This window comes from Populus euphratica, unplaced genomic scaffold (genome assembly GCF_000495115.2).
Source record: "Populus euphratica unplaced genomic scaffold, PopEup_1.0 scaffold6.1, whole genome shotgun sequence".
Classification (NCBI taxonomy): Eukaryota; Viridiplantae; Streptophyta; class Magnoliopsida; order Malpighiales; family Salicaceae; genus Populus; species Populus euphratica.
Genome location: NW_011499849.1, coordinates 3,134,293 through 3,147,493, shown reverse-complemented (window position 1 = coordinate 3,147,493; position 13,201 = coordinate 3,134,293). Strand labels below are relative to the sequence as shown.

The following is a 13,201-nucleotide window of genomic DNA, read 5'->3' as shown; positions in this document are numbered from 1 at the left end:
TAGTGCTCAATGTGCAGAGCTTTCATAACCAAATCATGAACAGATGATTTCACCATGGCAAAATAATAATAATGAACAAGGACGCATGGGGGCATTTTGCAACTAGGCAGGAAAGAACCCCAACGACCAAAAGCTATGATTGATTTATACTTGAAAGAACTATACACATAATGCATGACTTGGAATTAATTAATAATCATCAAGCCAGTCCAGACTGTAGCATTTTTCTGCAACTTGGACATCAAGATTCACTTTCTTCACCTCCTTCCACAACCAAGAAACATCTTCTTCGCAGATTACTTTACGCAGAGACTCCAATGATGCAACAGAATTTGGCAGCTTCGCTAGCGAGCATTCTCTCATGTCAATCTTCTCTAACCTCGATAGCTTACCAATCCACTCAGGAAGCCCTTTCAGATTGACACATTGAGAGATGTCTAAGAACTTCAACCAAATTAGGTCACATAAACATGGTGGAAGCATTTTCAGTGTTGGACAAGCATACAACCTTAGAATTTGTAGAGATTTTAAGTTGCCCAGATTGGCAGGTAACTTCTCTAGGTTGTGGCAATTGGTGATGCTCAGACTCTTGAGCGAGTGAATCCTACAAATGCTGGAAGGCAACTGGATTAAATCTTCACAGTGATCGATTGTAAGCTCTGAGAGAGATGGGAAGATGTGGGATAAGTCTATGACAGACTCGTCAAGGCTCTTGTCTATCTTGCACAGGATTAGAGATATTTTTCGCAAATTTTTCAAGGGGACAGTAGATTCAGATAATCTACCGATGGATACTTTCTCGAGCCAAAGGCTCCTCAAATTAGCTAAACTTGAAAAAATGGAGAAGTTGCCGATGGTTGCATTGCTTGTACTGTAATTTATCATTACCAATGCCCTGAGCTTTGGCATATCATCGATGAAGGGAGGCAAGAAGAAGTCATCTGCCGAAAAGTTCAGGATGAGCACTTCAGCCTTGGGAAAATCCATGCGGAACCAATCCATTTCTTTCATTTCACCTATTTAACAGAATCAAGGTAGAAGTATGCATTGGAAACATGAAACTAACACCACAATCTCAATTAAGGTTGCATAGGTTAACCAACTTACATAAAGCAAAGCAACCCAGAAAAGTAATGGAGATACCTGTATGGATCGAAACAATTTGAGCATTGAATGGCCGGTCCGCATTTCTCTCCCATTCTTTTGGAAGCTGTGCTTCTCTTCTTGGCATAAGTAATCGCTTGCGCTCATTTATGTTTCCACAACTGCTCAAATGAATAGCAAGGTCCCGCAACACATCATGTTGCATAATACAAATCTCGTAGTAACTGCTATACAAATCCCCAACTCTGCATATTAACCGATCAAGGTGTTTAGAAAGAAGGATCATCCCTTCTAGAATGAGAGGTCAATTTAGGAACCTGGCTTTATGAACATACCGTGCATCCTTCACCAGAGTGAGAAGATTCTTATCCGAAAGCTCAACAAGGATAGCAAATGCTTCTTCCGGGTCGATATCATGAATCTCAACCCACATGTTGATGAGCACATCAAGAGGGATCTTCTTGTCTTCGGGGAAGGATCCCAGATCCAAGAAACATTCCCTGACGTTTTTAGACAAGAAATGGGTACTAATTGCCATCCTATCAAGCAACTTGCTTTCATGGGACTCGCAAATAGGTTCCCCTCTTGACAGCCTCTTCCTCGCACTTTCCCAGTACATTTCAGGTTGGTCCCTCAACGAAGCTCCAATCACTTTGAGAGCCAAGGGAAGGCCTTTACACTCATCGACAATCTAGCAAACAAATTTTCATTAGTATTGGCAAAGAAAGTAACCGACTGCTCAATTTCAAGATCCGTCACTCAATCTAAACCTTGCATTGTATATAATGGAGACAATGAATTGAACATTACCTGCTTGACCAAATCTGGATCAGCAGCAGGAGGAATAGATGTCTTTCCAAAAGCAGAGTGGCAGAACAATGAGATTGCTTCTTCTCTCCTCAATAATTCTACGTTGTAAGTAGCATTACAAACTTTCGGGAATTTGAAACGAGAAACCACTAGAGTTTTGCATCCAGCTACTTTAAAAATGAGCTGCTCAAGCACCGGAAGCGACCACACATCATCAAGAACAATCAACATTGGGGCTACGATTCTCCATTCAAATTGCAAATTCCATTTTGGGACCAAATCATAGCCCATACCACCCATTCCATTATTCCCTGTAATAAATCCCCAGATTTTCGCCCTCAGGTTCTCCACATTCGGAGACTGTGATACTGTCAAGAACAAAATCCTGTTCTCAAAGTGACCTGAAAGAAATCAAGATCAACAAAGTCAACTAAAACCCCTCTTGTCTAAATATAAAAGAATGATAATATGCTAATCACCAATTCCTGCAGCCAGTAGCAAAAGAAACTAAAACAAGGAAGTAAAAACAAAGAAAAGGTATCCTTTCTGTGAAGTCTGTGTTTCCTTTTACCTCTATACAGGTCGAATCAAGCAGATGACGGAAAGAAAGAAAAAGAAAAATATATAAATAAAACAGCAAAGGAAAGAGAGATTCTTTAATTAAAACTTACATCTAACTTGATCATCTCTACAGATTTCATTAGCCAAAGTGGTTTTTCCAGAACCACCAATCCCACAAATCCCAACAACATTTAAATTTTCCCTCTCGATGACCATTTCTTTCACCTTCCTCTTCCCTTCTTCAAAACCCAACCCCGAATAAAAATTATTCCCCAAACTACCCTCCCACTTCATCTCTTCCTCCTCCATTCTCTTAACCGCTTCCTCCATCCAGCCACCACCACCACCTCCCACCCCGATCTTCAAATTCCCTATACTCTCCTCTAACTTCTTGGCTGACCACTCCAACTTATCAAACCTCTCTGTTGTTTCAAACCTCATGTGATGCACGTCAGCTAATAAATGAACCTGTAAAGGTCCATTGATAAACATGTATATTTTCTTTTCCATCTTTTCCATCTTTCTTGCTAACTGGAGGTTTTTGTAGACGTTCCAGCGGTTTGATTTGAGGACTTTCTTGGAGAGCTCGAGGCCTTCATGGAGCGTTCGAGAGAGATGGTCGAGTTGGAATTGGCGGTTCGAAGGGAGTTCAACACCGGATAATTTGATTTCTTGAATCATAGGGATGAGTTCGTTTATGCCTGCCATTAAAGATTCTGCACTTGATTTGCATAGGCTGGCTTTTTTTGATATTTCTAGTAGCTGTTTGAGGAGTTCGGTGGCTATCTCCCCTAAAAAGAGGTCTGTGACCACCATGGCCACTGGTTGTAGTTGTGGTTGCGCTGGGAGAACTGCGAAGTTTGTTTATGTGAGAAGGACCGGGTCAGTGCAGGGCAGCCAGCTTATTATTACGTGCGATTTACTGCTTGAGAATATTTTTAAAAATATTTTTTATTTAAAAATATATTAAAATAATTTTTTAGTTTTTAAAATTATTTTTAATATAATATATCAAAATAATTTTTTTAAGAAAAAATAAAACTAGAAATTTCAATACCATATCTTAAAAGTGATCTTGAGCATTTCTCCCAAAAAAAAATGATAAAAAAAAAACTTCTTAAAAATAAAATATTTAACATGAAAGTATTGTAAAAATTAAAAGCTTTTCTTATTTAAAAATTTATTTTATAATTTATTTTTACTTATAAACACCTTTATGATATCAAAAAATAATTTATCAACTTAAAAATCTAAAAAAAAAATAGAAGAAAAAATTCTTTCTCTATCTTGGTTTATTTATGCAAACAAAATAAAGATTTAAAAAGACTTTGCTAATCAAGTAAAGCATCTTAACTCCAATATCAGTATTTTTTGTTTTCGAACCATGGTCATTCAACAATTTTCTTCCTCTTTCATAGTTGATTGACAACTTTCTCTCTTCTTTCTTAAACTTATATATTAAAATATAAATAAAATAAAATCTTTATTTTTTATTTTTTAGACAACAACTACTCCAAAAAAAGCGATATAAAGTAAATCAAACTGAGTTATTAATCAATGTATTGAAAGTTGGATTAAAAAAAATAAGGGACCAAAAAGTTCTTTTATTTTTAAATAAAGGGCTTCCATTACACTTTATTTTTAATTTTGGTACTCTCATTTTATTTTATTTTTGCAAACAACTAAACCAAATCTTCTTTGCAAAATAAAAAACAACTCAATGCTAGCATATTTTTTGAGATAACAAGAACTTAATGAAAATAAAGCAAAGCAAATCACTAAGTATAATAATAAATTAATATAATATTGAATGATAATTATTTTAAAAATAATTTAATAATCAAAATAAAAAAATAATGACCGAAAAAACATAAACACCATGTGAGTTAATAATGTTTTCACTTGCAGGTCAACAATGAAAGCACAGATGCCTTTCACATTTTATTTTTTTTTCCGTATCTTACTATGATTGAGATAAGGTTCTGATCTTAGTAAAATTTAAGAACAGAATTAAGAGAAATTTATCAAATTCCTCTGAATGTACAAGATGGTCCAGGAAACTCAATATCGCCGAACAGAAAAAAGAAAATTTATTTAGTAAAGGGATTTAATCAGTCTTTAATAATGGACTTTTTATAGTGATCCGTTCTAGAATGCACTAGATAATTGACGTTAAATTTTTTCAAAATAAAAAAATATTTAAACATTGTTAATATATGTTCAAACAGTAAATAAAATCTTAATCATTAATTTTAAATTTGATCCATACATATAATAAATACTAAAAATAGATCTTAACATTGTTTAAAAACTAAGTTGTGAATTTAAGAAATAGACATAGGCAAAAATATTTGATCATGCGCAGCAAGAAGTACTTTAATTTTTCTAGCTTAATCTAATAATACAGGTATTTTTATAAGAAGAGTAATAATTTAAATTCTATTGAAATTAGATATTTTTTTAGTAAAAGTCTTATTTTTTTTATTTGTATATTTAATTTAAAAAAAAATATATAACTTTTTTATGTCATTTATTTAATAAAAAAACAAGAGGTGTCTAGAATACATATAAAAAAAATCAAGACAATCTAAATTAGAGATAAAAGGACATCTCTTTAATTAATTTTTTTTTATCTTGTTATTGTGTTTTTTTCTATAAAAGAACTTTCACCAAAATATCTTTTTCTTGACCAACATTCTCTCATTATTAAAAAAAACTAGTTTCAATTTATAAAAAATAACACCCTAATATTTTATTGAAAACATGATAACAATACAACACCTTAATGCTATTACATGAAACTATTTAAAAATATCATTAGATCTATTGTATTGATTATTTTTTAAATTTTATGGCACAAATCTCTTAGATTTTATTAAATTACAGAAGGTATGATAGATCAAATTAACTTGAAAAATCTAAAAATAAACCAAAATATTAAAAACAACATGACTTGATTTCAAAATATAAAATCAAGATACTATTTTTTTTTTAATATTGGAATGGAAACATGTTAGTTTTATTAGAATTACCTTGTTAAAATGATGTTCTAGGTTCTAAACTTGACTAGGTTTAAAAAAAATATATATTTTTTTATTTAATTATACAAAAACAAGAATTTGTGACCTTACAAATAATCCAAATAAAATATTTTTTATTATTATTATGATGAGTTGTAAAAAATAAATGAAATTCAACAAAATAATACCTAAAAACATCCTTAATTAATCTAAAAATTTAAAAGAAATTATATATATAAAGTCATCATCAATCAATGCAATGCGCAGTGGTTGGAATAATGTGAAATAATGAATTTTAAAAAAAATAAATAAATAATAGAGAAGAAATTAAGGACAAAAAAAAATAACACTGTCATATTTTAAAATAAAAAGTTGTCATTTCTACGGCAATGTTTCTAGAATCATCAATCAATGCAAGAATGGTTCGAATAATATGAAATGATGATTTTTTTTAAAAAAATAATAGTAAAAAAAAACGAAGAAATTAAGGACAAAAAAAGTAGTACTGTTATATTTTAAAATAAAAAGTTGTCATTTCTACGGTAATGTTTCTAGACCCGTGAGTGTGATATATATATATAATGATTTTTTTAAAAAATAGTAAAAAAAAAAGAAAGAAGTTAAGGACAAAAAAAGTAGCACTATCATATTTTAAAATAAAAAGTTGTCATTTCTATGCCCCCACACATATATATATTATCAAATATTAATATAAATTATATTTTGAAATTTCATTAAATAATTTAAAATTTTGAATAAAATTATTTTTTTATAAAATATCAAAGCTTTGATAATGAATTTAAATTTTATTATTTTTATTTATTTAATAAAAATTAAATATAAATTAGTATTAATTTATGTAAAATTTAAATTTAATAAATTTTCACTTCAAATAATATATTAAAACATAATATAAATTATATATTAAAATAGATACAATAATTTTCTTTATATGATACAAACAAAAAAAGACGTAAGTGAGATGGGCTCCTTCATTCATTCCAATAAGAAGACGATTGGTTTTAGGATAGAAACTAGTTAGATGATCTGCGTGATGCTGCAAGTTAATTTTTTTTTGTATAAAAAATATCAAAAAAAGATAAGGTTTAAAAGTGCTAAGTCTTTCTGCAAAACTATACCTAAAAGTCTTAGATTTAGCTGCAACGTCTAACCCAAGAGTAATATTTATAATATTAATAATAACATAAAACTTGCACGATCCAAGTTTAAGTGAGTTTGGTTGCAATACCAGACCTACTAACCTTGGATGTGGGTCTGACTGTAAGGTTGTATTATAAAAGTGTGATAATTAAATAGATTAAGTAAAAAGAAAAAAACATAGAAAAAAAACTAACAGGAAGAAAAAAAAATCTGAATTAACTTTTTAAACCAGGTTAACCCGTCAAACATTAAATTTGTGTCGTAAAAATTTGATAACTAAAAAAAAAAAATTGACAGGTTACCCCAGAATTAACTGGGCTAACCCGTCAAACCCGCCATCCATGTTACAAAAGTTTGATAATTAAATAGAAAAAATTTAATATTAAAATATTAAATTAAAAAAATAATTAAAAAAGAATAGAAAAGAAAAGGAAAAAAGCTAGAAAAAAAATGAAACTACATTGTGCAGTCCACAATAAAAGACTTAAAAAGAAAAAGAAAAGGGGAAAAAATAAAGACATGCCCACAGGTTAATTTTTTTTTTTTGCATAAAAAATATAAAAAAGATTAAGATCTAAGAGTGTCAAATCTTTCTGCAAAGATATACCTAAAAATCTTGGGTCTAACTGCAACGCTTGACCCAAGAATAATATTTATAATATTAATAATAACATTAAACTTACATGACTCAAGTTTAAGTGAGTTTGACTGCAACACCAGATCTAAGAGCCTTAGATGTTGATCTAACTGTAAAATCGTGTCATAAAAGTATGATAATTAAATAGATTAATTAAAAAGAAAAAACAAAGAAAAAAAACCAACATGAAGAAAAAAATTAATGAAGAAAAAGAAAAAAAAATCTGAATTAACTGGGTTTACCCTTCAAACCAGGTTAACTTATCAAATTTAGGATTCATGTCATGAAAGTTTAATAACTAAATAGAAAAAAAAAATTGATGGGTTAACCAAGAATTAACTCAGTTAACCCATGAAACCAGATTAACCAGTCAAAGTTGGGATATGTATCATGAAAATCTAATAATTAAATAGAAAGAAATTTAACATCAATAAACTAAATTAAACAAAAAAATTAATTAAAAAGAAAAAAAACTTCGGGTTACCTTGTCGAACCAGGTTAACTCGTTAAACCCGGGATCCATGTCATAAAAGTTTGATAACTAAATAAAAAAATTTAACATTAATAAAAGAAAAAAACAAATAAAAATGGACAGGTTAACCCAGAATTAACTGGATTAACCCTTAAAATCAGGTTAACCTGTCAAACCTGGGATATATGTCATGAAAGTCTGATAACTAAATAGAAAAAAATTTAACATTAACAAACTAAAGTAAATTTAAAAAAAAAACAAAAAAAAAACTTCGGGTTAACTCATCAAACCAGATCAACCTGTTAAACTTGAGATCTTTGTCATGAAAGTCTGATAACTAAATAAAAAAATATTTAATATTAACAAAATAAAAAAAACAAAAAAAAATGGACCGGTTAATCCAGAATTAACTGAGTTAACCCGTGAAACCGAGTTAACCCGTGTTAACCCCTTGAAATTTGAGATATGTGTCATGAAAGTCTAATAACTAAATAGAAAAAAAATTAACATTAACAAACTAAAATAAACGAAAAAAACTAATTAAAAAGAAAAAAATCCGAATTAACTCGTGAAATCAAGCTAACCTGTTAAATTCAGGATCAGTGTCATAAAAGTCTGATAATTAAATTAAAAAAATATTAACATTAATAAACTAAATTAAACAAAACAAAATTTGTTAAAAGAAAAAAAAAAGCTAAAGGCATCAAAAAAGAAAAAAAATGAAAAAATGAAAAAAAATAGCTTAAACTAAATTAAATAAAAAAAATTATTTAAAAAAAGAAAAAAAAAGTTAAAGACATCAAAAAAACAAAAAATGAAGAAAAATTGCTTAGAAAAAAGCTTAAAAACAAACAAAAAAAAAAAACAGTTTAGTCTTTCATTATAAATTATTACAGTAAAAAACTGAACAGTTTTAATTTTTTTAAATAAAGCATATAAAAGGGGAAAAGGAACATCATCAAATCAATTGAAAAGTGCAAGATACGTGGTATTGTTCAAATAATCCAGTCTACGTGAAAGGCTTTTTGACTCAGAAAACGATTGCTGTGCCCTCGTCAACTTGAGATGCATGAAGCTCTCAATTATGGGGCCAGAGACTACAAAAGAACCATTACCACCAGTTACCAGTCAAGGCTGGAGGATCCATGACTCGATTGAGAGCATTTTGCGCCGCTTGGGATCGGGGACTTTGAGTGCACGCATTCTAAACCAGAGCAAGGATTTTCACACTGGCTCCGGCGAGTCATTGCATCACCTCGTTGAGCTTTCTCGTTTTGATACAATTTACAGTCAATGAATCAATCAGTGCCTTCGTATTTGGAGAGGGCACAAATAAGGTAGTCCTTGACAAATCGGTGTGGTTAACATTGTAAAATTCTCATGGCAACATGTACAAGCACACTTAGCAGGTTGTTTGGAATTATGTTTTAAATGAAATATTTAAAAATTTTAAATTTTTTATGTTTTATAATATTTTAATGTGCTGATATTAAAAATAATTTTTAAAAAATAAAATATTTATTATTTAAATATGTTTTCAAAAATATATATATTTTTTAAAAATAATCATTATCCTTTTATTAATTGTTAATTGCAGACAGCCATTTAGGTGGGACCATTGGGTCTGGCATATAAGAAAAAAGCCACGTTCGGTGAAAAAGAAAACCGAGTGAAATTCAAGTTAACTATAAACTTGGTGGTTGATTCTCGTAATTAACTCTTCGGGAAAGTTAATGCTATTTCATTCGTGATGGGTAGCCCTAACAAATGAATCCGACATGATACTAACCAATTGGTGGTGGTTATTATTTAAGAAACTCGTCGAAACGATTTCAACGAACTTCATTCTACATGTTCGAAATACATTGATTTCTAAGACAGTCATACAGTATGACAAACACTCCATTCCTTGTTATATAGACGAATAAGACATGGTTTGTTTTTACATTAGTGTTTTTAAGAAAAAAATTTATTTTTTTAATTTTTAATTTATTTTTTAATGTTTTTAGAATTTTTTGATATATTAATGTCAAAAATATATATTAAAAAAAATATTATTTTAACATGAAATAAAAAATAATTTTTTAAAAACTAACTATTTTTACATTTCTAAATACGCTTTAAATGCTATCAGAAAGTACATCGACCACCCCTTAGTTTTACAGTAGCTACGATAATCGCCGCTGGTCCTGTCCTTAATTTCTTTACATTTGGCCACCCAAGATTTGAACTTCGAATGTGGTTAATGCCATCTCAGCTAATGGTCGATTATTGTAATCCACCATAAGACCTTGTATCTACCTAATATACTTCAGGAGGCAAGAGGTATAAGGAATTTCCAAGCACGGAGCTCTCCCGCGGTGGGTCTCCATCCCCATACCCATTCCTCTTTCAAAGATTTGGAAGTCCTATATTGAGAAACAACCCACCTAAGCCATCTCTTGTGTTAAATGAACTATGAGCCATTCATATCCTGCAACACAGCGTCTTGTCCAGGAACCAGGTGAACGAGAGATGGACACTTAATTGAAAATAAACTTCAACAGGTAAAAGAAAAACGGATACCTCCTGAACGCGGCTCCATGATTCCTCAGGGAGGGTTTCGACAGGCTTCCGACTCTGATTCCTCCTGGTTTTGGCAGGTTTCAAATTTTGATTACTCAGGGCTTTGGCAGCCTGGCCGATGATCATGCTGTGCAATGTAATGCAATCCATTCGCAATTATCTATAGAAACAAACTAAATCATTCTACACGCACACGTGTAGGAATGAGCGAGCAAGTGCACACGCGTGTGACTGTGTTTGCTAGTGTCTATGTGGACTTGTCAACGTGTTCAGAATAGAAAACCTATTGGTATGGTTCAATCCCTTCGGAAACTTACAAACGTTTCAATGGTGGCTAATAAAATCAATTCAGTATTAGTGAACAAAAGAGCACAGAGTATCGCAAACTAATTCCTTGAGAAGCAATCAGAAACATATCAATCTTCCAGCAATGATAATCATCATCAAAAAAACATAAATTAATCATGGCTGTTCCTTTTAAAAATCTAAGTGTACATCACTCCATCTTTACCTTGTTACCTTATTTTTTATTTTTTATTAATGTGGGTGTCCGGGCCAGCTTGCGCGCACCACGACTAATCCCACGGGCCCTGAAATTAACGACCATGTAAGCCTCCAGTGGTAATCATATGAGCAACCAAAAACTCGAACCTGAGATCACAGAGGGATCCATCTTTACCTTATTATTAATACAACTAGAAGACATGGGTCGGCGCACGGGCTTCGCTCAGGATTTTTTTTTTTGTTAAATATGTGATTTTTTTTTGTCTTTTAGTTTTTTTTTTAATTTTATATTTTAATATAAAAGTTTTATTTTTAGGTTTTTAAATTAACGACCATGTAAGCCTCCAGTGGTAATCATATGAGCAACCAAAAACTCGAACCTGAGATCACAGAGGGATCCATCTTTACCTTATTATTAATACAACTAGAAGACATGGGTCGGCGCACGGGCTTCGCTCAGGATTTTTTTTTTTGTTAAATATGTGATTTTTTTTTGTCTTTTAGTTTTTTTTTTAATTTTATATTTTAATATAAAAGTTTTATTTTTAGGTTTTTTTATCTTTTTTAATTTTATTTTTTAATATTGTGTTGATGGTAAATGTTTTTGTATTTTTATTATATAATAAAAGCTTTTTACTTTTTATTTTTCTCTTTTGATTCTATTATTTAGTATCTAAGTGTACATCACTCCATCTTTACCTTGTTACCTTATTTTTTATTTTTTATTAATGTGGGTGTCCGGGCCAGCTTGCGCGCACCACGACTAATCCCACGGGCCCTGAAATTAACGACCATGTAAGCCTCCAGTGGTAATCATATGAGCAACCAAAAACTCGAACCTGAGATCACAGAGGGATCCATCTTTACCTTATTATTAATACAACTAGAAGACATGGGTCGGCGCACGGGCTTCGCTCAGGATTTTTTTTTTTGTTAAATATGTGATTTTTTTTTGTCTAATGTGGGTGTCCGGGCCAGCTTGCGCGCACCACGACTAATCCCACGGGCCCTGAAATTAACGACCATGTAAGCCTCCAGTGGTAATCATATGAGCAACCAAAAACTCGAACCTGAGATCACAGAGGGATCCATCTTTACCTTATTATTAATACAACTAGAAGACATGGGTCGGCGCACGGGCTTCGCTCAGGATTTTTTTTTTTGTTAAATATGTGATTTTTTTTTGTCTTTTAGTTTTTTTTTTAATTTTATATTTTAATATAAAAGTTTTATTTTTAGGTTTTTTTATCTTTTTTAATTTTATTTTTTAATATTGTGTTGATGGTAAATGTTTTTGTATTTTTATTATATAATAAAAGCTTTTTACTTTTTATTTTTCTCTTTTGATTCTATTATTTAGTATGATGTTTTTAATTTCATTGTATTTTTTTTAATTATATTCTTTAATATATTTTTTTACATAGACTGTGAACAAAATCACGTTGAACCACCTATTACATTTAATTTAAAATCTAAACTAAAAATAAAATTTTATAATATGCTAAAATGTTTTCAAGAATCTAGATATCAATTTTTTAAGTCTTTTTTTTTCAAGCAGCAACTTAAGCGCGATCAATAACTAGCTGCCTCTAGCCTCTTTTTCTATAAGTAAGCATAAATCATTAGTAATTCCACGCAGTTTTCAAAAATTTAAATGAAATATCCAAGCAAACTATTATAATTCAAATGGGGAACCATGTAACTGGACTTTGGATTTCCATTGCTAGAAACCTTGAAGTAAGACTCCAAGTGGCCCGAGATATCTATGTGATCATTTGGCCTCAGATGCTGAAAGAACAATTTCGCCATATCGTCCCGCGTCTCCACTTGAATCCCGTTCAAAAAAACCTAAAAGTCTTAGTGGCAGAGACGCAAAAAATTGCTGAATAACGAGCCATTTTTAAGCTGACCTGAACCAGCGATTTGAATCATGTGGATTTCTTGCATAGAGCAGAGTGTAACAGACAAAGCCACCGTCCATATTTCTGAGAATTATCGGGTACCGATCCACAGTAGAAGGCCGCTGGCTCAAGAGAGTGTGTCCATAAACTGCGCTACCATCGGTTTCTTCGAATTCGTCTTCATTTGTAGAGAAATTCGAGAAACTAGGGGGACAGGTTCCTAATTAAGAATCCGATACGGCACGGCTTAATCATGCATTCAAAGTGATACGGCACGGCTTAACCATGCATTCAGTGAGCCTCTTTGAAAGTGTGGTTGTTGTGCTTTTTAAATAGTTTTTCATATCAAAATGCATGCCAATGATATTTTTTTATTTTTTAAAAATTATTTTTAATATCAGCACATTAAAATGATTTGAAAACATTAAAAACATATTAATTTGAAGTTAATAAAAAAATTAAAAAA

The 13,201-nt window shown here is 31.0% G+C and overlaps 2 protein-coding genes across 6 annotated transcripts; both read right to left on the bottom strand.

The window, feature by feature from the left end:
- LOC105120658 (probable disease resistance protein At4g33300) lies at nucleotides 1–3,368 on the bottom strand. The gene is made up of 5 exons (XM_011018948.1): nucleotides 2,586–3,368; nucleotides 1,915–2,315; nucleotides 1,440–1,795; nucleotides 1,144–1,349; nucleotides 1–1,016 (listed from the first exon to the last, which is right to left on the bottom strand). Exons 1-5 carry the CDS (start codon nucleotides 3,289–3,291, stop codon nucleotides 190–192), a joined length of 2,496 nt encoding a protein of 831 aa, XP_011017250.1. The 5' UTR covers nucleotides 3,292–3,368; the 3' UTR covers nucleotides 1–189.
- Nucleotides 3,369–9,934: 6,566 nt separating this feature from the next.
- LOC105120657 (protein OSB1, mitochondrial-like) lies at nucleotides 9,935–12,843 on the bottom strand. Of its 5 annotated transcripts, none has more exons than XR_841402.1 (3): nucleotides 12,745–12,843; nucleotides 12,530–12,668; nucleotides 9,935–10,490 (listed from the first exon to the last, which is right to left on the bottom strand). XR_841402.1 is itself a non-coding variant. In XM_011018947.1 (3 exons), the coding sequence occupies exons 1-3, from the start codon at nucleotides 12,813–12,815 to the stop codon at nucleotides 12,407–12,409; spliced, it is 240 nt and encodes a 79-aa protein (XP_011017249.1). In that variant the 5' UTR covers nucleotides 12,816–12,843; the 3' UTR covers nucleotides 12,389–12,406. The 5 variants fall into 5 exon arrangements, 1 of the variants encoding a protein (XP_011017249.1); XR_841404.1 differs by having other exon boundaries at nucleotides 9,935–10,394; XR_841403.1 differs by having other exon boundaries at nucleotides 12,566–12,668.
- Nucleotides 12,844–13,201: the final 358 nt, after the last annotated feature.

What these genes read in the sequence shown, in the direction of transcription:
- LOC105120658 (XM_011018948.1), bottom strand. Translation starts at nt 3,291, where the DNA reads ATGGTGGTCACAGACCTCTTTTTAGGGGAGATAGCCACCGAACTCCTC. An exon ending in TAGAGATGATCAAGTTAGAT is followed by an intron (nt 2,316 to 2,585) that starts GTAAGTTTTAAT and finishes GATTTCTTTCAG; the next exon opens with GTCACTTTGAGAACAGGATT. An exon ending in ACTCTGGTGAAGGATGCACG is followed by an intron (nt 1,350 to 1,439) that starts GTATGTTCATAA and finishes GTTAATATGCAG; the next exon opens with AGTTGGGGATTTGTATAGCA.
- LOC105120657 (XM_011018947.1), bottom strand. Translation starts at nt 12,815, where the DNA reads ATGGACGGTGGCTTTGTCTGTTACACTCTGCTCTATGCAAGAAATCCA. An exon ending in GATTCAAATCGCTGGTTCAG is followed by an intron (nt 12,669 to 12,744) that starts GTCAGCTTAAAA and finishes TTTTTTGAACGG; the next exon opens with GATTCAAGTGGAGACGCGGG. An exon ending in ATCCAAAGTCCAGTTACATG is followed by an intron (nt 12,437 to 12,529) that starts GTTCCCCATTTG and finishes GCTTACTTATAG; the next exon opens with AAAAAGAGGCTAGAGGCAGC.